Source organism: Aedes albopictus, chromosome 3 (assembly GCF_035046485.1).
Source record: "Aedes albopictus strain Foshan chromosome 3, AalbF5, whole genome shotgun sequence".
Taxonomy (NCBI): domain Eukaryota; kingdom Metazoa; phylum Arthropoda; class Insecta; order Diptera; family Culicidae; genus Aedes; species Aedes albopictus.
In genome coordinates this window covers 205,591,286-205,618,183 of record NC_085138.1, presented here as the reverse complement: position 1 = coordinate 205,618,183, position 26,898 = coordinate 205,591,286, and the positions used below count along the sequence as shown (strand labels likewise).

The 26,898-nt window shown below is 36.4% G+C and overlaps 1 protein-coding gene and 1 long non-coding RNA gene across 2 annotated transcripts in view; one reads left to right on the top strand and one right to left on the bottom strand.

The window, feature by feature from the left end:
- Positions 1 to 26,898, bottom strand: part of LOC109432807 (nose resistant to fluoxetine protein 6) — a 132,691-nt gene that overhangs the window by 17,403 nt on the left and 88,390 nt on the right. Inside the window, exons 7-9 of the mRNA XM_062858682.1 lie at positions 23,588 to 23,856; positions 23,329 to 23,523; positions 236 to 405 (exon numbers count right to left, since the gene is read on the bottom strand). Of these exons, the coding sequence (XP_062714666.1) occupies positions 236 to 405; positions 23,329 to 23,523; positions 23,588 to 23,856 (634 nt within the window). The remainder of the gene's footprint in view (positions 1 to 235; positions 406 to 23,328; positions 23,524 to 23,587; positions 23,857 to 26,898) is intronic.
- Positions 1 to 26,898, top strand: part of LOC134291207 (uncharacterized) — a 91,717-nt gene that overhangs the window by 27,204 nt on the left and 37,615 nt on the right. The gene's annotated exons all lie outside the window — the stretch shown is intronic.

Genomic DNA, 26,898 nt, shown 5'->3' with positions numbered 1-26,898 from the left:
TTGAGGTAAATTTTATGGCAATTTTTACAACGTTTTCCGTTACTCAAATTTTCTTTTATTTTATGAACAACAAAAGTTTATTCAGTTCTAGCACTCCGCAAACTAAGGCTGGATCATATTTTTTTGGGAACGAATGAATACGTTAAATTGACAGGGCACAACGAAAGTAGTAGTCATCCTCTAGGACAAAATTTATCGGATAATATAAATGAAAAATCAAATTATCTACACTTACCAATTATGTATGGAGTGATTCTTTGCCAGGGCTTGTCGTACAGCACGTCAAATGATTCGAAAGGTTCCGCAACCTTATACGTATAGTTGAAATGAATGGAAAGGAAAATGGACATCGCCCATGAGCAAACCATAAGTAAGCCCAGAATAAAAGCTGAGGTTTTCATGTATCTGAAAGAGAGATTAAATCAAATAATTTATTTAGTTGAGGTTGAAGAAGTTGTCATTTATTTCATCGTCATCATTGACATTTTGGAAGCAGAAACAGTTTCTAAAATATCAATGATGGCGATGATATCAACGGCGACTTCTTTAACCTTGATACACCATTCTCATAATTTCGATCTTTGGTATTTACAGGGGATAGACAAAATGATCGGGACAGGCAAAATTAGCATTTTTCAAAAAATGTTTGATTATCTGTAACTTTTCAAAAAGTGCATCGAATATTCTCATTTTTTTACTGTAAGTTCATCAACTAGTTGAGTATCAGTGGTCAAAATTTGGGAAAAGTCGGGCCATTTTCCACGAAGTTATAAAGATTCTTATAAAAAGGTTAAATTATCCAATAGCCAACTTTGAGCTATTATATCTCCGGATTTAATGAACCGATTGTAAAGAAATTTTGACCATTCATGACTTATATAATGAACTCTGGAAAACATTTGACTTAACTTTAATTTTTTAACAAGACAAAAAGTTATAGCGATTTTATTTTTTCACGACTTTTTAGCAAATTGGTCTATTTTTAATATGTATTCCATTACTTTTTCAATTTGTTGGCGGCTACGTTGTAACTTTCTTTCAAAACACATTTATATATTAGTCAATGGACTACCCGCTTGGCGCACACCCACAGTTGATCAGCAGGAGTAAATCCATTTTATTTTGTATGATGAAAAGCATCTAAACTTGAATTACTTGAAATAAAAAGCTTTTACTGAAAAAATATTTGGTAGGCTTAATAGTAGTCACCATTGTGCACAACCACTACCAAATATTTTTTCGAATAATGTATTCCACTTCGATAAATTTGCCTTTAGATGCTATTCGCCATACAATATTTTTGCGATTAACTTTTAGCGATTTTTCGCGCATAGAAGCTAGCGCCACATTGGTCGATGCGGAGAGTAGGAAAACAGCCGATGTAGTTAATTCATTAGAGAGAAATTAAATAAACTATAATTTGCATCTTGAATTTTGAAACGATGTTGAAGTTCTTGATAATTTGATGTTTTATTAGAAAAATAATCTATTCGTTATAATTTTCTTCCGTGTTAAGAATTTTAAGATAAGTCAACGGTTTTTAAAGGCTCATTTTATATAAATCATATATGGTCAAAATTTCATTGCATTCGGTTCATTGAATCCGGAAATATAACAGCTCAAAGTTGGCTATCGGATAATTTTACCTTTTCGAAGAATCGTAAAGAATGGCCCGATCTTTCCCAAATTTAAACCACTAATACACAACTAGTTGATGAACTTACAGTAAAAATTTGAGAATATTTGATGCACTTTTCGAAAAGTTACAGCTGGTTGAACATTTTTTGAGTAGTAAAAATTTTGCCTGTCCCGATCATTTTGTCTATCCCCTGTATTTCAGAAATGTACATGCTTTTTTTAATTTTGATTTCTGTGTATTGTAACTTATGCTAATTCTACACTTAAGTGTACATGCATTCAAATACGAGTTTTATTATTTATTGTTATTGTTTGTTTATTGAATGTAACCACACTCGGAACAAAGCTTTTTCGATCTCCATTGGCGTTCAAAACAACTGCCTTAATTTTAGGCGCGATTGATTGCGTTCCTGCATTACCCATTGCAATAGATTACCCGCAGGGAGTGCGTTCAATGTTGGTCAGCAGGAGTAAAATCATTTTATTTTGTAAGGCGAAAAGCATCTAAACTCAAATTTCTCAAAATGAAAAGCTTTTACCGAAAAAAAAATATTTGATAGGCACCAAACCGGTCATCATTGTGCACAACCGCAGAAATACGCCTTTAGATGCGATTCGCCCTTGTATTCGCCATACAATATTTTTGTGATTTACATTTAGCCACATGGGTCGATGCGATACCCTGATAAAAAATATCATAAAAATACGATAAATTTTATTGTTACAACACCATTTTTTCGAAAAATAATTCACCATTAAACATATTGTAATTTACACGGCACACTCACCATCACCCCTATTGTTCTATACCATTTGGCGAATGGTAAATGGCACTTTTACAATAAAAAATGGTGGTCGTTATGTATCTTAACCATAAAATTTTGAGAAAATTTTCATACACTTTTTCGCGAAAAACAATAGAATGTATTGTGTTTTTATGAGACATTTTTAGGGCAATTTTCAAAAGATAACAATATACCACAGACAAACAGACGTAACACTCTGATAATTCTCATCGTACACCGATTTACCGGTCTTTTTCAAAATTTGATAGTTGGTCAACTGCCCAACCGTGGCGCTCGCATAGTTTTTGTTCGAGTTTGACGTTTGCTCACTACCGCCACCTAGTTGATGGTCGGCCAAACTTAGTCCTTTTAGCATTGGGCGAATATGTTTCCGTGACTATGATTTGAATCGAAAAATGTTCGAAGTGTTACGTCTGTTTGTCTGTGAATATACCTTCATGTTTTTTCATTGTTCTTACAATACAAATACAATTGGCTTCTTTAGCGATGTTGAGATAATTCCATATTCTGAATCTGCATGCCAAACTGAGCCGAAATCCTAATTTTCATGAATGTTGGTGCCCGGGAACCAATTTAAAAATCAATTTGAAATTTGTATGAGAGCGATTTGTCGAAACACCCCTTGTCGCATTTTGTACTGGGCGGAGCTGTCAAGCAGTTGCCCAGCTGTCAAAAGGTGATTTTAAAAAATCTCTTTGAAATTGATTTTAGGTATCAGAATAAAGTTCAAAAAATCTGAAAAAAATCATAATGGCTCAGAAAAAGGTGCTCTTTCGTTTAAAAATGAAAAATCATTGATTTTTTCTAAATTTAAAAAGCCAATTGATTGAATGGCGTCAAATGAATCGTTGTTACAATAAAAATACAATAATATTTGTTGTTATTTGTAAGCAGTTTTCGCTTTTGAAAATCCATAGAATTTATATTTCCCGCTAACATTTATATCCAGCACTTACGAGTTTAGTTTTCTATAAGTACTTCCTCAGTTATTCATTGAGAGCTTCCTCTGCCAACACGGCTTGTCGTCTGTCAGTCGTTGAAGTTTAGCGAATAACATTCGATAACCGAAACATCTACTGCACTCAAATTTAAAACGAAAACTATAAAAAATATGTCAAGTGATTTTGTATTTGATTATACAAACATGATCCAAGCAACAATAATATTTATTGTTATTTATTTGTTACGAATTGTTTTTAAGTGTAATTGAGAAATAAACTCTTTTTTAATAAAAAGTCCATGAGAACTTTGCAGGCACTTTTGCAACTATTTAAAAACAACTTAAATTAATTTTTACTGATAGTAACTTTAAATGAATTAACTACATCGGCTGTTTTCCTACTCTCCGCATCGACCAATGTGGCGCTAGCTTCTATGCGCGGAAAATCGCTAAAAGTAAATCGCAAAAATATTGTATGGCGAATACAATCTAAAGGCAAATTTCTCGAAGTGGAACACATTATTCGAAAAAATATTTGGTAGTGGTTGTGCACAATGGTGACCACTATAATTGCTACCAAATATTTTTTCGGGAAAAGCTTTCTATTTCAAGTAATTCGAGTTTAGATGCATTTCGCCATACAAAATTAAATTGATTTACTCCTGCTGATCAGCTGTGGCTGCGCGCAAAGCGGGTAGTCCATTGTTATAGAACTATTGAAAAACAATCGAATCAATTAGTCACTAATAAAGCTAATGTTCACTTATCGTACGAACTATATGGGCTTGATTTCTATTGTAAAAAGTGACAATATATCTACTAGGGAATCGCGCCACTTGGGCGGTGGCTTCTATATTCGTCTGTTTTCCACTATAACTCAGTCAAATTTGAACCAATTGACATAACTTTTGGAATGTGGTGAGATAGGCATAGTATCTACCCGTGTACAACATTTCAAGTCAATTGGTTCAATATTGACTGAGTTATAGTGGAAAACAGACGAATATAGAAGCCACCGCCCAAGTGGCGCGATACCCTATGTGTTTTATTGTGCACAATAAAACCAGTCATTTGTTAATAATATACCGTCAAGGCGCCATTCACCGTGGGGGCTCCATTCACCGTGTGCCTTCGAATATGTTTTCATTATTTCCATATTATGATTGAATGATATGACAATTTCCCTTCAAGTTCACCAATACAACACTAATGTATTGTTACTATGTCAAAACGCTAACTAAAAACATTTAAAAGTATCATTTTGACACTAAAGTGTGTTTACATGAAACGGGTTTCTGCTCGTTCACTGCATTCATAGTGAAAAAATGAAAACTGCGCTAAGGTGATTTAAGCGATAAACTAAATTTAGTAACGTTTTTATTCCACCAAGAAGCAATTAAATTCACATATCAGGTATGTATTTTGCATTACCGAAGTAAGTTTAACAAGAAAGTACAATTACTCGTACTTTTTAATTGAAACAAAAAGGCACGGTAAATGGGTACCCTAAAAATCAATGGTCTCCATTCACCGTGCCCCATATTGTCCCATATATCAAGAAAAAATTGAAAAATTCAACATTCGTTTTTCTAATAAAATCTTGCAAGTTATTACTTGAAATGAATTTAAACAAAGAAAATTCCCTTGGCTGGGTTGTTTTGATCATTTTTAAACAAAGTAGAATAAAATTTCTCATACACGGTGAATGGGTCCCTACTACCACGGTGAATGGTGACCTACCACGGAATTATGCGACCCTACTACCCTTTACTAATTGTACTATATCACCAAATTTTGAGAAAATTTTTCTACTTCTGTGAATATTGCTTTAATTTTAACCTATAATGAAGGCAATTAAAAGCGGCACCAACAATGTTTATAAGACTGGTGTCAAATGACAGCCCTTATTTGCCCCGAATCCTCTTAGATCCACGGTGAATGGTGCCTTGACGGTACCGCATTTAGTTCACCACTGGACTGCGAACTGCGACTTCATAAGTGCGAAAACGTAAATAAAAGTGCGCGATTGAATCAAATCAGGTTGATGGCTTCGGCGCACTATTTCTTCAATCTATGGTGAACAAGTGCTCTGAAGACACCGAGTTGATTTGATGCAATCGCGCACTTTTATTAGCGTTTTCGCACTTATGAAGTCGCAGTTCGCAGTCCAGTGGTGAACTAAATGCGCTATATTTACCATGTAATGAATGGTAATTTTTTATCCGGGTAGCGTTACACTGCCCATATTCGCAAAGTCGATGTAAGCGCCACAGTACTTTTTAACATTCTTTTGGAATTTTAACAATGAATAAATATAAATTTTAAGATTTTTTCCGCGTTGACATCTAACTAAGGGTTAGATCTTGTGATCTTTTTAATAAAACTGGTCACAAATATACACACGCGTTAAATATTTGCTTTTTTACGGTGGCATTGCCAATGGCGGTTACATCGACTATGCGAATATGGGCAGTACAGTCGAGACTCTTATATTACCCGTTGCAAGAAAATAGAGAGCGAAAAAGGTGCAAAATCGCTAATAAACCTCCGCTGGTATGTTTAATGGACTACCCGCTTTGCGCGCAGCCACAGTTGATCAGCAGGAGTAAATCAATTTAATTTTGTATGGCGAAATGCATCTAAACTTGAATTACTTGAAATACAAAGCTTTTCCCGAAAAAATATTTGGTAGGCTTAATAGTGGTCACCATTGTGCACAACCACTACCAAATATTTTTTCGAATAATGTGTTTCACTTTGAAGAATTTGCCTTTAGATGGTATTCGCCACACAATATTTTTGCGATTTACTTTTAGCGATTTTTCGCGCATAGAAGCTAGCGCCACATTGGTCGATGCGGAGAGTAGGAAAACAGCCGATGTAGTTAATTCATTGTTATGGTGTCTTCTACCAATAAGTGCGCGAATGAATTAACTACATTGGCTGTTTTCCTACTCCCCGCATCGACCAATGTGGCGCTAGCTTCTATGCGCGAAAAATTGCTAAAAGTAAATCGCAAAAATATTGTATGGCGAATACCATCTAAAGGCAAATTTTTCAAAGTGGAACACATTATTCGAAAAAATATTTGGTAGTGGTTGTGCACAATGGTGACCACTATTATACCTACCAAATATTTTTTCGGGAAAAGCTTTGTATTTCAAGTAATTCATGTTTAGATGCATTTCGCCATACAAAATAAAATGGATTTACTCCTGCTGATCAACTGTGGCTGCGCGCAAATGGCTGCGCGCAAAGCGGGTAGTCCATTCTTCAAAGTGGAACACATTATTCTAAAAAATATTTGGTAGTGGTTGTGCACAATGGCAACCACTATTATGCCTACCAAATATTTTTGTAGGAAGAGCTTTCTATTTCAAGTTATTCAAGTTTAGATGCTTTTCGCCATACAAAATTAAATGGATTTACTCCTGCTGATCAACTGTGGCTACGCGCAAAGCGGGTAGTCCATTGGCCAAGGAATACTGCGCCGACAACACCGAAATGATTTTTCTTACAGGCGGAGATGTATGGGTGCTTGCGCGTACAAATTTTCGCGCAACGCATAATAAGATCACTGATCGGGGGGCGCAATAGGAATCCGCTTAATAGGAGACTAAGAGCTTATGGGATTTCGACTTTTTGTGGGTGTGGCCTATTATCTCGGGTGTGTTAAGAGTTAGCGCAATACTTTCTTCGGCAAAGTTTTAGGGCTTGATAAGATCTACCATTTATGTTGCTACACGTACGGATTTCTTCGGAGCTCCTATTAGAAAACTCTGTCATTTGGGGTATGAGTTAGCTATAAGCTGAAATTCATTATTTTAATTCGTTTTCAGATTAATTTAGGTTACATTTTACTTACATTTACTTGTCCTTCGTGTAACTAATCCGTTCTGTCGTAACAACTTTAATCGTGTGTAATCAATCGTGTTCCTGTACAATGGACTACCCGCTTTGCGCGCAGCCACAGTTGATCAGCAGGAGTAAATCAATTTAATTTTGTATGGCGAAATGCATCTAAACTTGAATTACTTGAAATATAAAGCTTTTACTGAAAAAATATTTGGTAGGCTTAATAGTAGTCACCATTGTGCACAACCACTACCAAATATTTTTTCGAATAATGTATTCCACTTCGATAAATTTGCCTTTAGATGCTATTCGCCATACAATATTTTTGCGATTTACTCTTAGCGATTTTTCGCGCATAGAAGCTAGCGCCACATTGGTCGATGCGGAGAGTAGGAAGATAGCCGATGTAGTTAATTAATTTAAGTGTTATTTGTTATATTTAAGTGTCTAGCATCACATCAGTAATAAAGTAGTGTACTTACTATCGAATTCAATGTTATATGTAGCAAAATAATTAATTAATGAATTAACTACATCGGCTGTTTTCCTACTCTCCGCATCGACCAATGTGGCGCTAGCTTCTATGCGCGAAAAATCGCTAAAAGTAAATCGCAAAAATATTGTATGGCGAATACCATCTAAAGGCAAATTCTTCAAAGTGGAATACATTATTCGAAAAAATATTTGGTAGTGGTTGTGCACAATGGTGACTACTATTAAGCCTACCAAATATTTTTTCGGGAAAAACTTTGTATTTTAAGTAATTCAAGTTTAGATGCATTTCGCCATACAAATTTAAATGGGCTACCCGCTTTGCGCGCAGCCACAGTTGATCAGCAGGAGTAAATCAATTTAATTTTGTATGGCGAAATGCATCTAAACTTGAATTACTTGAAATACAAAGCTTTTCCCGAACAAGTATTTGGTAGGCTTAATAGTGGTTACCATTGTGCACAACCACTACCAAATATTTTTTCGAATAATGTGTTCCACTTTGAAGAATTTGCCTTTAGATGGTATTCGCCATACAATATTTTTGCGATTTACTTTTAGCGATTTTTCGCGCATAGAAGCTAGCGCCACATTGGTCGATGTGGAGAGTAGGAAAACAGCCGATGTAGTTAATTCATTGATTTACTCCTGCTGATCAACTGTGGCTGCGCGCAAAGCGGGTAGTCCATTAACTACATCGGCTGTTTTCCTACTCTCCGCATCGACCAATGTGGCGCTAGCTTCTATGTGCGAAACCCCGCTAAAAGTTAATCGCAAAAATATTGTATGGCGAATACCATCTAAAGGCAAATGGATTAAATGCTTTGGCTGTTCTCCTACTCTCCGCATTGACTAATGTGGCGCTAGCTTCTATGCGCGAAAAATTGCTAAAAGTAAATCGCAAAAATATTGTATGGCGAATAGCATCTAAAGGCGTATTTCTCGAAGTGGAACACATTATTCGAAAAAATATTTGGTAGCGGTTGTGCACAATGATGACCGGTTTGGTGCTCACCAAATATTTTTTCGATAAAAGCTTGTCATTTCGAGAAATTCGAGTTTAGATGCTTTTCGCCATACAAAATAAAATGGATTTACTCCTGCTGATCAACTGTGGGCGCGCGCCAAGCTGGTAGTCCATTCTTCAAAGTGGAACACATTATTCGAAAAAATATTTGGTAGTGGTTGTGCACAATGGTGACCACTATTAAGCCTACCAAATATTTTTTCAGGAAAAGCTTTCTATTTCAAGTAATTCAAGTTTAGATGCTTTTCACCATACAAAATAAAATGGATTTACTCCTGCTGATCCACTGTGGCTGCGCGCAAAGCGGGTAGTCCATTCATTGTACTACAGGAACCATATCAGGTTGTCAAGCAAACGTTACGATATGCGACAGCTAAAGGACCCTGATAATGGACTACCCGCTTGGCGCACACCCACAGTTGATCAGCAGGAGTAAATCCATTTTATTTTGTATGATGAAAAGCATCTAAACTTGAATTACTTGAAATAGAAAGCTTTTACTGAAAAAATATTTGGTAGGCTTAATAGTAGTCACCATTGTGCACAACCACTACCAAATATTTTTTCGAATAATGTATTCCACTTCGATAAATTTGCCTTTAGATGCTATTCGCCATACAATATTTTTGCGATTTACTTTTAGCGATTTTTCGCGCATAGAAGCTAGCGCCACATTGGTCGATGCGGAGAGTAGGAAAACAGCCGATGCACAGTGGAGCACCTAGTACATCAAAACTGATCAAAATTATTTTGACGCATTTTCACAACCCAAATGCAACCCAAATTAGTAATGGAACGTATTTCATAGTTTTCGTATTTTTTTATTTCGTCATTAGGGTGACCAATTTTATGATTGTAAAAGTCAAGATTTTTCAAAACTAAAATTTTTCAAAAAATCACAACTTTTGAACCAGTTAACCGATTTTAAACTTCTTTTTTCTGCTTGAAAGCTGTTGAGTTCTAGTTTTCAGCAAAAATAAGTTAAGAGGGCCAAATAGTGGTTTAAGGCAAATAATATCATATAATAATATAATTATCACGATTTTTTCAAAGTGTTGTAACTTTTAAAATCGGAAACATCCGGAAGGTTTTCTTTCTGCATTTGAAAGAGGAACAATAATTTTATCATACACTGAACGCAGATTTTCCGGAAACAGCCGGAAAATTAACTTATTTCATTTTGAATGCACGGTAAAGGATTCCATCAAATATTTTTTTCAATATTTTCATATATTGTATGTAAATTCAACGTCAATTTGTTTGGGTTTCAAATTAACAGAATAACAACATTAACCTTCTTTAACAAACTGCATTGTTGAATTGATTGACTATCAATTTCATTCACTTTGTACGGTCAAAACTAGCACGCGCTGTGAGTTATATCAAAGAAAACGGCTAAACTTCAGCTTCACTTAACCTCTTCTGATAAGCGTAAACAAAACATTTGTACACTGCTTAGCTGTCAAACGATTACACGATAACTACACTTGGCTAAAACACAACGAAAAACCCAATTACTTCATTTTGAGTTTTTCCACTTATGATCAGGTTTTGATGTGATTTACTCCAATGTGCGATGTAATTAATTCATTTGGAAGGATAGTGTCTTCGGGAAAGTTGTTGGGTACGCCAATAACTTACTGACGATTAGTTGCGAAGTTCGAAATTCCTCCACTGGGCGGCGCTAGTGGGCAAGTAAATTTTCAAAACCTCATATCTCAGAATCCCGATAACTTAGAAAGTTGGTGTCTTTGGCAAAGTTGATCAGTATGACATAAACTTACATAAAAATAAACACTTGTTTCATAATTCTGCCACTAGGCGGCGCTAGTGAACATGCAAATTTTAGAAATCTCATAGCTCAGAATCCTGATAACTTAGAAGGTTGGTGTCTTCGGCAAAGTTGATCAGTATGACATAAACTTACATAAAAATAAACACTAGTTTCAAAATTCTGCCACTAGGTGGCGTTTACAAGGAATTTTCGTCTTTTTTTTACTTTTTTGGGGTTTTTTGGCTTGGAAAAACTAGTGTCGCTCCCCCCGATAACTTAGAAAATGGACTACCCGCTGTGCGCGCAGCCACAGTTGATCAGCAGGAGTAAATCAATGGACTATCCGCTTTGCGCGCAGCCACAGTTGATCAGCAGGAGTAAATCAATTTAATTTTGTATGGCGAAATGCATCTAAACTCAAATTACTTGAAATAGAAAGCTTTTCCCGAAAAAATATTTGGTAGCCTTAATAGTGGTCACCATTGTGCACAACCACTACCAAATATTTTTTCGAATAATGTGTTCCACTTCGAGAAATTTGCCTTTAGATTGTATTCACCATACAATATTTTTGCGATTTACTTTTAGCGATTTTTCGCGCATAGAAGCTAGCGCCATATTGGTCGATGCGGAGAGTAGGAAAACAGTCGATGTAGGTAATTCATTTATTTTGTATGGCGAAATGCATCTAAACTTGAATTACTTGAAATACAAAGCTTTTCCAGAAAAAATATTTGGTAGGCTTAATAGTGGTCACCATTGTGCACAACCACTACCAAATATTTTTTCGAATAATGTGTTCCACTTTGAAGAATTTGCCTTTAGAAGATATTCGCCATACAATGTTTTTGCGATTTACTTTTAGCGATTTTTCGCGCATAGAAGCTAGCGCCACATTGGTCGATGCGGAAAGTAGGAAAACAGCCAATGTAGTTAATGAATTAACTGCATCGGCTGTTTTCCTACTCTCCGCATCGACCAATGTGGCGCTAGCTTCTATGCGCAAAAAATCGCTAAAAGTAAATCGCAAAAATATTGTATGGCGAATAGAATCTAAAGGCAAATTTATCGAAGTGGAATACATTATTCGAAAAAATATTTGGTAGTGGTTGTGCACAATGGTGACTACTATCAAGCCTACCAAATATTTTTTTCGGGAAAAGCTTTGTATTTCAAGTAATTTAAGTTTAGATGCATTTCGCCATACAAAATTTCAGTGACAAGCAGGGACCGGAGGCTGAAACTTACCGCATTTCGTCGTTCCCGCGTTTTCGTATTTTTCTTTGTGTTTTTGTTCGCACTTTGTGTAAACGATCGACGATGGCTCGGTGGCAAGAGACCACATTGCCCGCATCGTGGTGCTCGTGTTCGTCGTTATTCCGAGTTCGGAAATGCTAGTATCCAAGAGATTGTTTTTCAGTGCGTCGGGTATTCTCGCTTATGTATTTTTTTCGTATTCTTCGATGGACGATTGGAGAATCAGCGAGTGGTGTGAACGAGTGCACATTTAATATGGTTGGACCGTTTGCATGCTGAGACCAAAGCCAAACATAGAAAACCAGCTGGTCAGGATTACCCGGTGAGTTCGTTCCTTATTATTACCTTTTATATTTGAACATGACATATAAGGGGATTTCGGAGGGGTAGCCTAAGGAAGTTAAATGAACTGGTTTCCGGGCAAATGTTCATGGGGTGGCCAGACTTTGTCACGAGATAACAATGAATTACCTACATCGGATGTTTTCCTACTCTCCGCATCGACCAATGTGGCGCTAGCTTCTATGCACGAAAAATCGCTAAAAGTAAATCGCAAAAATAGTGTATGGCGAATAGCATCTAAAGACAAATTTAAAGAAGTGGAATACATTATTCGAAAAAATATTTGGTAGTGGTTGTGCACAATGGTGATCACTATTAACCCTACCAAATATTTTTTCGGGAAAAGCTTTGTATTTCAAGTAATTCAAGTTTAGATGCATTTCGCCATACAAAATTAAATTGATTTACTCCTGCTGATCAACTGTGGCTGCGCGCAAAGCGGGTAGTCCATTATCATGTTGTTTTCCGAAGGTCTCCAGTGAATTTAGCTTACCCTGCTACAACAAACCATCAGGTAGATCATTCCGTTCCGGTATGACTCTGCAGCCATAGGTAATCCTTGCGCTGATGGTGGGTACACAATCATCATCATCATCATCATCATCATTTCGCCATACAAAATTAAATGGACTACCCGCTTTGCGCGCAGCCACAGTTGACCAGCAGGAGTAAATCAATTTAATTTTGTATGGCGAAATGCATCTAAACTTGAATTACTTGAAATACAAAGCTTTTCCCGAAAAAATATTTGGTAGGCTTAATAGTGGTCACCATTGTGCACAACCACTACCAAATATTTTTTCGAATAATGTGTTCCACTTTGAAGAATTTGCCTTTAGATGGTATTCGCCATACAATATTCTTGCGATTTACTTTTAGCGATTTTTCGCGCATAGAAGCTAGCGCCACATTGGTCGATGCGGAGAGTAGGAAAACAGCCGATGTAGTTAATTCATTGATTTACTCCTGCTGATCAACTGTGGCTGCGCGCAAAGCGGGTAGTCCATTAACTACATCGGCTGTTTTCCTACTCTCCGCATCGACCAATGTGGCGCTAGCTTCTATGTGCGAAACCCCGCTAAAAGTTAATCGCAAAAATATTGTATGGCGAATACCATCTAAAGGCAAATGGATTAAATGCTTTGGCTGTTCTCCTACTCTCCGCATTGACTAATGTGGCGCTAGCTTCTATGCGCGAAAAATTGCTAAAAGTAAATCGCAAAAATATTGTATGGCGAATACCATCTAAAGGCAAATTCTTCAAAGTGGAACACAATATTACAGTATCATAGCATCCTAATTAAATGAATTGCTAATGTTGTATACATATACTTCGAAAGAACAGCCTATTTTTAAAAGAAGGAAAAATCTCTGATGAGAGAGTTAGTAGTATGTATATGCATTTATGATAATCAAGCCATTCAACTCGGCTGCTATACTGTACTATAGGCGGCCACTCTACTAACTTTCCCATAAGAGATTTTTCCTTCTTTTAAAAATAGGCTGTTCTTTCGAGGTGTATGCTGCCTATAATCGCATAACTGTCCCATATGAATAGGAAACCCAGTAAATATGGGACTGATATGCGATCATAGGCAGTATGTGTTTCATAATAATACCATTCCATTAGGCTACCCAGTGGCCGTCCCTTTAAAGCTGTGGTAGTTTGCTTCAAAATGAAGTACAGGCTGATAGGTTGGTTGCATTTTTTGTTTTTTTGGTATGTACATTGCTATGGTAGATGAGAAGGTCTAAGGGCTTTCGACTAAAACACCTTCGATTTATCACAGACAACCGGCTGGTTGGTCCGATGACAGCACGACATACGAAGTCTTCACGAACAACTGAATGGTTGGTCCAATGAGGATATGCCAATCAAATTACCTCACGGACAACCATGAGGGCACGATAAAATCAAAATCCATCATTTTATATATTAAAGGCCTGATAAAAAGCTCTTCCAATTATAAAGAAAAGGAGATGTGGTATTTTTGTGCTAATTAAGGCTGAGGATTATGATTGAATTCATTACCAGTTCAACTATCAAGAAGATAACACGCAACCCACCAAAAAAAGTCATTCGACCTGTAATATCCTATTCGACCTATTGACACTTTCGTTCAGAAGTATCATATTCAGCCTCAATGATCCAGCATCATTCCTGGGAAATGTCACTCCGGGAAATGGCATTCCGCGAAATGTGTCATTCCGGGAAATGGCATTCCGGATAATGTGTCATTCCGGGAAATGTCACTCCGGGAAACGGCATTCCGGGAAAAGTGTCATTCCGGGAAATGTCACTCGGGGAAATGGCATTCCGGGAGTTGGCATTCCGGGAAATGTGATACCACCGATGCAGGTAATGGATTGATTTGCTCCTGCTGATCAACTGTGGCTGCGCGCAAAGTGGGTAGTCCATTCATTGGTGTCTTTGGAAAAGTTGATCAGCATGACATAAACTAAAAATAAATACTTGATCAGTACTTGAAAGTGGTAGAATTTTGAAACAAGTGTTTATTTTTATGTAAGCTTATGTCATACTGATCAACTTTGCCGAAGACACCAACTTGCTAAGTTATCAGGATTCTGAGCTATGAGATTTCTAAAATTTGCATATTCACTAGCGCCGCAAGCCGAAATCCATAAAACAACGAGGGGTGAATCGATTTTGACATTTCTTGCCGACAGATTTTATAGTAAGATCTGAGTAGGCTGAAAATCTAGGTTGTTGATTCAACTGTCAGAAATTTTCACCAATGTTTGCAGCTGGTTTGCATAATAAATTATTACCATTTTCCATTTTTAACCTGATTTTTAACTATATTTTTATAATTTTAGGCACAGAATTTACAGGATTATTATTTATATCGGAAGCTGTTGTTTAATTTCTAGCAAATTCTTAATCGATTGATGAATTTGAAGATGATTCACATTTATAAGTACAGATAACTACCAAATCCTGCCGAACCCAATCGGACCTGCGCACAAATTTAATTTTCATCACCATTTCCATCACGAAGTACCTGCTTTAAAATCTCCGGAAAATTGTACCAATGTGAACTTGTTTGACCTCTTCTCTCCCCCAACCCGTAGTACGAGCTCTGTCAATGAATTAACTACATCGGCTGTTTTCCTACTCTCCGCATCGACCAATGTGGCGCTAGCTTCTATGCGCGAAAAATCGCTAAAAGTAAATCGCAAAAATATTGTATGGCAAATACCATCTAAAGGCAAGTTCTTCAAAGTGGAACACATTATTCGAAAAAATATTTGGTAGTGGTTGTGCACAATGGTGACCACTATTAAGCCTACCAAATATTTTTTCAGGAAAAGCTTTGTATTTCAAGTAAATCAAGTTTAGATGCATTTCGCCATACAAAATTAAATTGATTTACTCCTGCTGATCAACTGTGGCTGCGCGCAAAGCGGGTAGTCCATACGCGAAATCGTCCAGGACAGAACTTTGGAGATGATTATAATTGCATAAAACGCACCGACAGTGTGTCCTTGAGTTGATGGTATGAACAGAATGAAATGCCAAAACTACATTTTGGAATCACGTTTAAAGAAAAGTATTACTTCATTAAAGAACAGAGATTTCACCTCGTGAGCATTTTATTTCATAATTTTATTGTTTAGTCAACCCCGGATTTGATTTCAATGTAATGTAGGTACCTTACAATGTACCCGTGGGAATACACAGCGATACAGTTAAGAACCGCTATCGGGTGACAATTACCCTTATCAGTGAACTATACCTATTATGTATGTCGTTCACACCAGGCTCGATCTGGTACTAAATATCTCGGACGAGCCAGAGCTTGGTGAGAACTCTGTTGTGAATCTATTAGGCCAAACACGTACAATTATATAACCTAGCAATAAATCACAAGAATCGGTACCAAGATTCCGCAACTTGAGCACTATCTGACCTGCGGCCAGGGGAAGCAATTTTCAAATTTCCTATCCACACCACTGGTTGGCACATCGTGGAATTTTGAGCTCCAGGAAGTTTTCACTTGATTGTCGGATAAATTATTAGGTATCCATTCTGCACCTCATGGTTGGTGGCATCACGTGCAACCGTATGACCCTAAAAGTATTTTTTATGATAAATTAATCAATATATATGTTAAAATATATTATATTCAAATTTTCCATTTTCTGAAGATCAGAAAAAAATTCTGTCGTTTTATTGTCAACAACAAAAAATTTCAACGCCAAAGAGCTTGCTTTAATCTACCCATAATAAAATTATAGTGTCGGCAAGAAATGTCAGAGAGGGGTAGTTCAAAATTTATGGAAAGCCAGCGTAAAAAGCTGGATAAGCTCTTAGTCTCCTATAACGCTCACCCCTGTCTAGTAGGAGTTCGTTTAATAGGAGTAGGAATGGACTACCCGCTTTGCGCGCAGCCACAGTTGATCAGCAGGAGTAAATCCATTTTATTTTGTATGGTGAAAAGCATCTAAACTTGAATTACTTGAAATAGAAAGCTTTTACCGAAAAAATATTTGGTAGGCTCAATAGTAGTCACCATTGTGCACAACCCCTACCAATTATTTTTTCGAATAATGTGTTCCACTTTGAAAAATTTGGCTTTAGATGGTATTCGCCATACAATATTTTTGCGATTTACTTTTAGCGATTTTTCGCCCATAGAAGCTAGCGCCACATTGGTCGATGCGGAGAGTAGGAAAACAGCCGATGTAGTTAATTCATTCATTAATCCATTACCGAAGGAAGACATTATATTTTAAATTTGTCTCACAATGGATTACCCGCAGAGAGTGCATTCAATGTTCAATGTTCAATGTTCAATGTACTAGCTGTCCCGGCAAACGTCGTAGGGTAAGTGTACCAATTATGGCTTTAGTACCAATTATCCGCCATAGTTAATTTTCACCCTTTAACGATGTAAATCAACAAGAAAAATTTAGTGAACAACAGATCACGCTCACAAAAGATAGTCGCTCTCATTTAAACTCCACATTTTCCTCAAATCATGGTAGAAATAAATCATTTTCCTTAAAATTTCGGCTCCCTTGCACCCTTTTTTGCCATAGTGTACCAATTATGGCTAACCCCATAAGGAATGCATGCAAATAGTGCGAAAAGGAACCGAAGTTAAAAAATATAACCATAACTGGTGCAGGGTTCCTATCATTGGCACACGCTGTAATCAATACTAAAAGTAGTTTTGGCTCCGTTTCTATATTTTTCCTGTAAAGTATGGAAACTAAGCTGTCTTTTAACTTATTGATGACATTCGTTGGTCTTCTCGTTATTTTTCTATAAATAGCTTTCCTTAGGTAGTGCCATAATTGGTACACTTACCCTACTGCCTGCCTTACAAAATAAAATGATTTTACTGCTGCTGACCAACTTTGAACGCACTCCCTGCGGGTAATCCATTCGAGAAATTCGAGTTTAGGTGCTTTTCACCATCTACACTGAAATAAATTTTGTTGTGGAAATTATCGATTTCATAGTAAAATTACTAACCATACCTATGATTCTCAACCGACAACAAAATCTGTTAAGCTCACTGAAATATGATTGAAGTAACAATGCATTGCACTGCCCATAACTGCATAACAGTCACATTCGACAGAAGTAGGCATTGGAGAAAATTGAGCTCAAAGTTTGCAATTTGCACTAGTATGGGAAAGGATCTAAATCTCAAAAATTTGGCAAAAATACAAAATTAATTACTTCGCAATGAAATCTTCTACAGCTCTTCTTGTATGCTGGGCCAATAGTTCAAAAAATACTAGAGCAAAATATGATTCATTGTACGTTATGAGGCCAGTATGTATTCCCAGTGTGACTGTTATGCGGTTACATTCGTTAATATTTGTTAATGAGACAAAACGACTTGGTATTTTTTTCACATTTTGTGGAACAAACTTGTAAAGTTCATTTGGATAGATGAAAGTACTGATGATTTGGAGATGAGCCCCGTTATTAACTCAATTTTGACAAAAACTGCAAATGTTACAAATATGCAGTTATGGGCAGTGCAGTGAACAGGAAGCATGGAGAAGTGAATTTCCACCTAACCCAGTTTTTGTCTGGTCATGGCTGCTTCAGGCAGTACCTACATCGGTTTGGCCATGCCGTTTCGCCCTTCTGCCCGGAGTGCGAGAACGTGGAGGAGACACCGGAGCACGTGGTGTTCATCTGCCCCAGATTCGAGGCGGTAAGAAGATCGATGCCGGCATTAAACGTGGAAAACGTCGTCGACGAGATGTGCCGTACTGAAGAGACGTGGAATGCGATCAGCAGGGCAGTCCCAAAAATGATGACGGAGCTGCAGCGGAAGTGGAGGAGCGACCAGCAAGCTGGGATCGCTTGAAGAGGAAGTGCACAGATGAGAAGCACTGTTTAGAAGCGACAAAAAGTGCAAGAGCACTGTAACAGAAGAGCGCATGAGCGCATTGACCCCCCCCCCCCTGAAGCAGTCGCATCAGTGGTACCAGGGGGATCGAGGCATCTAGGTGTAGCAGAGTTTTTCCAATCGGTTTTCTCTGCTGGGGAGGTACACGGAACCGCCAAACTACCCAAAATTGAGTTCTTTTGATGCAATCCCATAGTTCCGCCCAATAAGCCAAATTTGAGTAAATCGATTAAACTCACACTAGGTAAATTGCCTTTACCTCCAGCAAAAAAAATACTTAAGAGTAGGTAAATTCAACCCAAGACCCCCCCTCATTCAACCCAAATTTGAGTATACCTACATTTACTCAAAATTGGCTTATTGGGCTCAAGGACCCCCATTGGGTAGATGCCAATGAGAGTATAATGGAGGTGTGGAAGAGATGCTTTGTTTGCGTGAGATCCGTGTTTGGTGCAAAACATGTCACTACTACAAGCAAAGCGAGCTCCCATAAGAACGCGTGTCAAATAGTGACGTCACTATTTGTGTTTACATTTTTCTTTGCTTACTAATACATAGCCATCTCTTCTTCTTCCTCACCTGTAATATACTCTCATTGGGTAGATGCATCTCTGTTTGTTTTTTACAACATCGGTGGGGAAAAGAGGGAAAACAACCTAATTTTGGGTAACTAGTTTATTCGATATATATACTCAGCTTTGAGTAAAATCGACCCAAAAATTAGGTAGTTTGATTTCTCCGTGTAGGGAGGAAAAACACACACACACACACACACACACACACACACACACACACACACACACATACAGACATTTGCTCAGTTCGTCAAGCTGAGTTCATTGGTATATGAGACTCGGCCCTCTGGGCCTCGGATCGAAAGTCGGTTTTTCGAGCGATATTTATACCCTTCTTATGGGTGTAAGAAGGGTAAAAAGTCAATTTTTTGTCGTCAAATATTACTCATTTTTTGCTCTAGAAGTTGCTATTTTCCATTTGCAATGGTTTCCATTATCATCATTCGTGATGCCCATGCCGACAGATACCGGATTGGTCAGCTAACAAAAATCCGGAAGATCGCCCGCCGGAGGCATAGCAAGAGCTCCCCAAATGAATTAACTACATCGGCTGTTTTCCTACTCTCCGCATCGACCAATGTGGCGCTAGCTTCTATGCGCGAAAAATCGCTAAAAGTAAATCGCAAAAATATTGTATGGCGAATAGCATCTAAAGGCAAATTTATCGAAGTGGATACATTATTCGAAAAAAATATTTGATAGTGGTTGTGCACAATGGTGACTACTATTAAGCCTACCAAATATTTTTTTTCAGTAAAAGCTTTCTATTTCAAGTAATTCAAGTTTAGAAGCTTTTCACCATACAAAATAAAATAAATTTACTCCTGCTGATCAACTGTGGATATGCGCCAAGCGGGTAGTCCATTGGGGGTCATCTGGATTAGCCTACACGGAGAAATCAAACTACCTAATTTTTGGGTCGATTTTACTCAAAGCTGAGTATATCGAATAAACTAGTTACCCAAAATTAGGTTGTTTTCCCTCTTTCCCTCACCGATGTTGTCAAAAACAAACAGAGATGCATCTACCCAACGAGGGTCCTTGAGCCCAATAAGCCAATTTTGGGTAAATGCAGGTTTACTCAAATTTGGGTTGAATGAGGGGGGGTCTTGGGTTGAATTTACCTACTCTTAAGTAAATGTTTTTGCTGGAGGTGAAGGCAATTTACCTAGTGTGAGTTTAATCGATTTACTCAAAATTGGCTTATTGGGCCGAACTATGGGGTTGCGTCAAAAGAACTCAATTTTGGGTAGTTTGGCGGTTCCGTGTATACGTTTACCGTACATTTCTGGAGCTCGATTTGAATAGGTCGTATGTGCTTTCGTCGATATAAAATTTGATCAGTTGGATTCGCTTATTGAAGCGAAAGCTGTTGAAATTAAACAAAACTCATACATACAGCCGATTCCTTACTTACCAGGCTTTCCGTTCAATCACTAAAAGTTCTCGAAAAATAATTAATATTGCTATAGTAACTAAAATAAACTGATCGATTTTTATATCGACGAAAGCACATACGACCTATTCAAATCGAGCTCTAGATTTCACCGTTTACAATAAATCGAAAACATAATAATCGTCTATATTACAATAGAAAAACATTCCTAAACCATTGAATTCAATGTAAAATCACAGTTCAAAGCAGAATGTACTTGGCATATTTAACTGCTCAAAACAATACAAATATAAAAAAAAAATCTACGGTATATTCCAGCGTTTCTCAAACTATGGGTCGCGACCCACTGGTGGGTCCCCCTCCTAAGAGTCTACGTAGTTTATCGACAAGGCCTTATTTTATCTTCGTAACATAGTTATCGTCTTAAAATAGCTGAACCTTAAATGCTTTTCAGGAATATAACATATAAAATAGAATGTCTTTTCTATTTTATTGTGTTTTTATTTTCTGAAGTCTTAATTAACTTGTAATTTTATTGGGGTGTTTGGTAAACTAGTCTTCTCGATGGTTTCTTTACTGTAGACTTAGATCTATGAAGGATTTCTTGCAGAAGGCAAGACTCAGTTTTTTTTCTCAGAATTTAACCCACATAGGTATTTTTATCAAACAATTAAACCTGCATATAATCTGGTACGCATCATTGATAATATTGGATGTATTCGTGAGTTATCAACACAGAAACATTAAAAGTTCACCCAAGAAACACTTAAACAGGTCACCCAAATTTTAAATGTACATAAATTTAAATAGTGGTCTGTTCGAGAACACGGTAGAAAACTATCATGAATCTTGGAAAAAACAACTCTAAAGAATGTCGTTTCACGATGTCACGAGTAATCTGAAAAAAAAAATCATTTGAATCCTGTGAGGACTATGCCAGGAGATGGCGTTTGGATTCAAAACAAGACTTGTGAAAATTTGTGAAAGACATGGGAAAAGTCTGGTAAGGATTTGTCAAGGAAAGTTTGCTAAATAGTTTTAGAAAATTCATTGGAAATTGTATTTGTGTTTTGCAAAAGAAGACTACTTAAAAAATCTGGGTAAAATATTTTGGATTTTTTTAGGGTTTAGATATCACCATGAGTTAAAAAAGTATTAAAAAGGTTTGAAGTAACTTGGGTATTCAGTTCTATAGTGAATAAGGTTTTGATTGCCTTTAGAAGTGCTTAAAGAACACTAAGTTGAAGAGGCAGACCAAGCCCTACTGGGAGCGTAGATTTAGAATGAATCAGACGAAGCACTACGCAATCATCTCGGGAAAATTTTCCTGGAATTCTTACTCAAGTTTCTACAAAGATATCTCCAGAAAATAATAAAAATCACTAGTGGTCTGAACAACAAACTTCTGGGCATCGCAAGACTTTACCCGCCAATAAATTCATTAGAAACCCATCACGATGCAGGAGTGAGGCATCTCAAAACAATACCACCAAATAATGGACCAAAAATTCGCCAAACATTACATTCAGAGCAGTGTCATGTACTTTTAATTTTTAGCTTATTAACCGGACTTATAATTTTGTTATGAAATAAAGCTTCATGATAAAAATCAGAATAACATTACGTTAACTGAATGCTACAAAAACCAGGATGAAGTTAATACATTAGGGGTACTCACTAAACAGATTAAATTTCTGCGTAAGCCATGATTTTGTGCTTATTTGAAATGTTTCATGATTTTGCGAATGAAATAATCAAAGATTGCCTTGGTGATCGCGAAGTTTAATCAATTTAATCAGTTTACGCTGTTAAGTGAATCCCCCTATTGATTTGATCGTAAATCAGAATCATGGACGTTACAGTTTGAAGAAACAATTTAGCAAGTTTTTCGTGTTGTATAACTCGAATACATCGTTTTATGATTATCGTGAAAAATTTTCCCTGACCATCAACAAAATTCCCTGACTTTCCCTGATTTTCCAGGTCCAAAAATAAATTCCCTGACATTCCCTGACTTTCCAGGTTTTTCCAGGTAGTCGACACCCTGATTATTTTATAAATTTTCGTGCTGGTGGGTCGCCAAATTCTTTGAAAATCAAAAGTGGGTCGCAAGCTGGAAAAGTTTGAGAACCCCTGGTATATTCCATTCCACGTATCGGTATTAACAACATTTGAATTTTCTATTTTGCGAAAAAAGTTGTATGGAAATTTTTTTTTGTATAGTTACGATACTTATACAATTCAATGTGAAATTCACATTCACATTTGATTCTATTGTTGAAAACATTTGATTCAATTATTTTTCTATTGTTATTTTAACATTAAATTCTATTGTGAGAGCATTGTTTCTGTTACATTAGAATCCTATGTTTTTCTGTTGTATTTTTTATCCGGGAATCCAAGGATGATTTGATCCTTCGAAGCATCAGCAGTGTTGGAAGAAAAAATGGTTTTCAGCAGTTGCGCGGAGATATCAAACCTTGATTATTAATAACTTTTTTCAGAGTCACTCTATTACCTTGCTCTTTTCGGCAAAGTTTATCAGCATCCCCTGGGCCATACTTTAACGTCGTTGGTTACAAAGTTCCAAACAAATTTGAGCCTCTACGAGATACAGAAAAATATGTTTTCTCATACTAAATCCCATACAAATTTCAAACGCAATGCTGAAAGCGGGGACACAACCAATCGCGCCCAATTTTTTACAGTTGTTACGGACCATAAAAGCCATCGAAAAAGCTATGTTCCAAAAAAAACGACCTTGTTGACCCGGTATAAAAGTATGTATGTTTTTATTTGCTATGAAATGTGAGTCATGATGTACTAACCTTGATGATACTGTTAATAATATTATTGCAATGACGTAAAATTGCATATCATTCGCCAGATACCAGGACCATATCATACACATTTCACTGAACGAATACCAATTGTTGATGTATAATATATTACGCCACCAATACTTATTGCAAGTTATGTGATCAATTATTCCAGGTGTAAACACGGATCTTCCATAAGTCCATCTGTAAATACATAAAATGTTTATGACATCTATCTGAATTAAAGTTTCAATAAGACATAGTTTACTTTAATGCCAGTTCGTTGAATATAATCACAAATAAATAGGCAGGAGTAAGTCTAATAAAACGGTATAGTACTGATAGCACTATATTCGAACAAGCTGTTGAATTGAATAGATTGCTCGTTTGTTTTTCATTTGATGGTTCATTTTTCGAAGAGCGAAAATAAAGCACGACAATTAGTACACCACTGATGAAGAAAAATGTGTCCACAGAAAACGTTGCATTTCCTACAACTTGGTAGCTGAAAGATCGTTCTGTAATTTTGCGTGCGACCTGAAAAGAAAAGGAAATACGAAAAGAAGAGTCATTAGTTTCAAACAACTGAACAAATTTACTTTTAGAACCTAAAACCGAAGGTTAGTCTAGTATGGATAGAAAATAGTCTAAATGGTGGAGGAGATAAAGCAACTATCGGGAAGCAGATATATTATTTTATATTGTCAATTTGATTGAAAAGCGGACTTTTCAATTTGCGAAAATCAATTTATATTCCAAACCATGCGTCAGACCTATCGTCGTGCATTGACTAATCCAAATGCCTGTGTGGTAGTGATTTATGTTCAAATTCCCCGTGTTAAGAATTTGTAAGAACTTTGCAAACAACTTTTGTTCTCCCGTATACGGATAGGCTTGCAGAAGATTTTGTGAGATAAAATTTGGAGAACTCAATAGTTCGTTGTATTGCACATCTGATGTACTACGTACCGCATTATGTGCAAACATTAACGTTTGCATTAAAAAATGACTTTTTTACCCATTTTTCATGAAATTTTTTAACACTCGAGTGTCATATTTGAATATTTTCCCCAACTTAACAACTTGTTTACTACTTTCACTTTTTTTATGGCGATATATGCATTAGCCTGCTCTGATAAAAAATATCATAAAACTACGATAAATTTTATTGTTACAACACCATTTTTTCGAAAAATATTCACCATTAAACATATTGTAATTTACACGGTACACTCACCATCACCCCTATTGTTTTATACCATTCGGCGAATGGTAAATGGCACTTTTACAATAAAAAATGGTGGTCGTTATGTATCTTAACCATAAAATTTTGAGAAAATTCTCATACTTTTTCGCGAAAACAATAGAATGTATTGTGTTTTTATGAGACATTTTTAGGGCAATTTTCTAAAGATAACAATATATTTTAATTTTTTTTTCATTGTTCTTACAATACAAATACAATTAATTGAATGGCATCAAATGAATCGTTGTTACAATAAAAATACAATAATATTTGTTGTTATTTGTAAGCAGTTTTCGCTTTTGAAAATCCATAGAATTTATATTTCCCGCTAACATCTATATCCAGCATTTGCGAGCACTAACGTCCGCCAGAATGATATGCACATTTTATGATAAAAATCAAACACTCTGATGTCTGTCTGGTATGTATTGCTTGGCAGCTGTTGATAAGATCTATCTTCAATCTTTTCAAATAACTGCCAAATATCACAAGTCAGACCTCAGGTCGTATGATCCATACCATCGTTCACAATTTATGTGGCCATTAGTATCTGTAAATGCTGGAGAAAAGTGTTACCGAGAAATATGAATTCTTTTGTTTTTCAAAGGCGAAATCTGTTAACATAATAACAAATATTATTGCATGTTTATTTTAACATCGGTTCAATTGGGTTTTTAAAGTAAGAAAAATGTATCATTTTTTTGATTTTAAACGAAAGAGCACCTTCTTCTGAGCCACTATGATTTTTTCAGATTTTTAGAACTTTATTTTGGTACCTAAAATCAATTTCAAAGAGATTTTTTGAAATCACCTTTTGACAGCTGGGTAACTGTTTGACAGCTCCACCCAGTACAAAATGCGACGAGGGGTGATTCGACAAATCGCTCCCATACAAACTTTAAATTGATTTTTAAATAGGTTCCCGAGCACCAAAAATCATGAAAATTTGGATTTCGGCTCAGTTTTGCATGCAGATTCAGAATATGGAATTATCTCAACACCGCTAAAGAAGCCAATTGACCCCATTAAACTAATTGTATTTGTATTGTTATCAATGGTAGTTTACTATTTACTAGATTCCTTTAATTTATTGGAAAACATCAGAAAAATCATTGTTCATCTTTTTCTTGTCGTAACATCCTTACTTGGCTAAACCTGCTTTTCAGCTAGTTTTCTATAAGTACTTCCTCAGTTATTCATTGAGAGCTTCCTCTGCCAACACGGCTTGGCGTCTGTCAGTCGTTGAAATTTGAGCGAATAACATTCGATAACCGAAACATCTATTGTACTCAAATTTGAAACGAAAACTATAAAAAATATGTCAAGTGATTTTGTATTTGATTATACAAACATGATCCAAGCAACAATAATATTTATTGTTATTAATTTGTTACGAATTGTTTATAAGTGTAATTGAGAAATAAACTCTTTTTTAATAAAAAGTCCATGAGAACTTTGCAGGGAGATCGTAGTGTGCCGCGCGCGAATACGGACGTGGAATTATCTTGTGCTGTGTTTTTGTCTTCCGCCTGTCAGCCTTTTCAAGAAATTTGAAAAATAACAGTGAACATTTTATCAAAAAGAGGATTGGTTTGAAAACTCGTGTGAGAAGTGTTTCAACGAAAAGCGGATGAAAAACTAGAAATAGTGGCAGCATTATTCTTCATGTGTTTGAGTGCTTGGCGTTTTAATAATAATCTTCCGGACGCTCTTGATAGCAAAATGTGTAATGCGAGAAACTGCGGAATACCTCTACGTTTTCCGTGTTCTACGTTTTACGTGTTTTGGAATTCATATTATTAATGAAACATTCAGTCTACAGTACGTTGATGTAGAAGTGGAAAATGTGGGGAACTATGGGGAAAATATACGCCATGGCAAACATTGGGGTTAACAAGTTGATGCTCTGTGTGACGTGCATATGGTGCTACTCCGGATTTGATAAGCTTGCTATGATACACAATTAAGAAAAAATGCAAACAATAATGGCACGTGTAATGCCATTTAAGAAACTGTTTACTTGATACATTGTTTATACGACAAAAAGAAGATAAGAATTTAGTGCATTTTGTGTGATAAAATTGCTTCATAAAGAATTGAGATATGAAGTGAAACAATACTGGAGCCATCGCACCAAGCTAAGGAATCTACATTTATTTATTGAAGAACCCGATTCCCATTCCTCAAGCAGATCTACATAAATTTGGTGAGAACGTTCCATGACTTTTTTATTTTTCATTTATAAATGCATATTTTAATATCTCGGAGCGTTTGGTACGGTATGTCCACGCATCCTTCCTCCCATGTAGATTTGAGAAGTAATTCGATTTTAA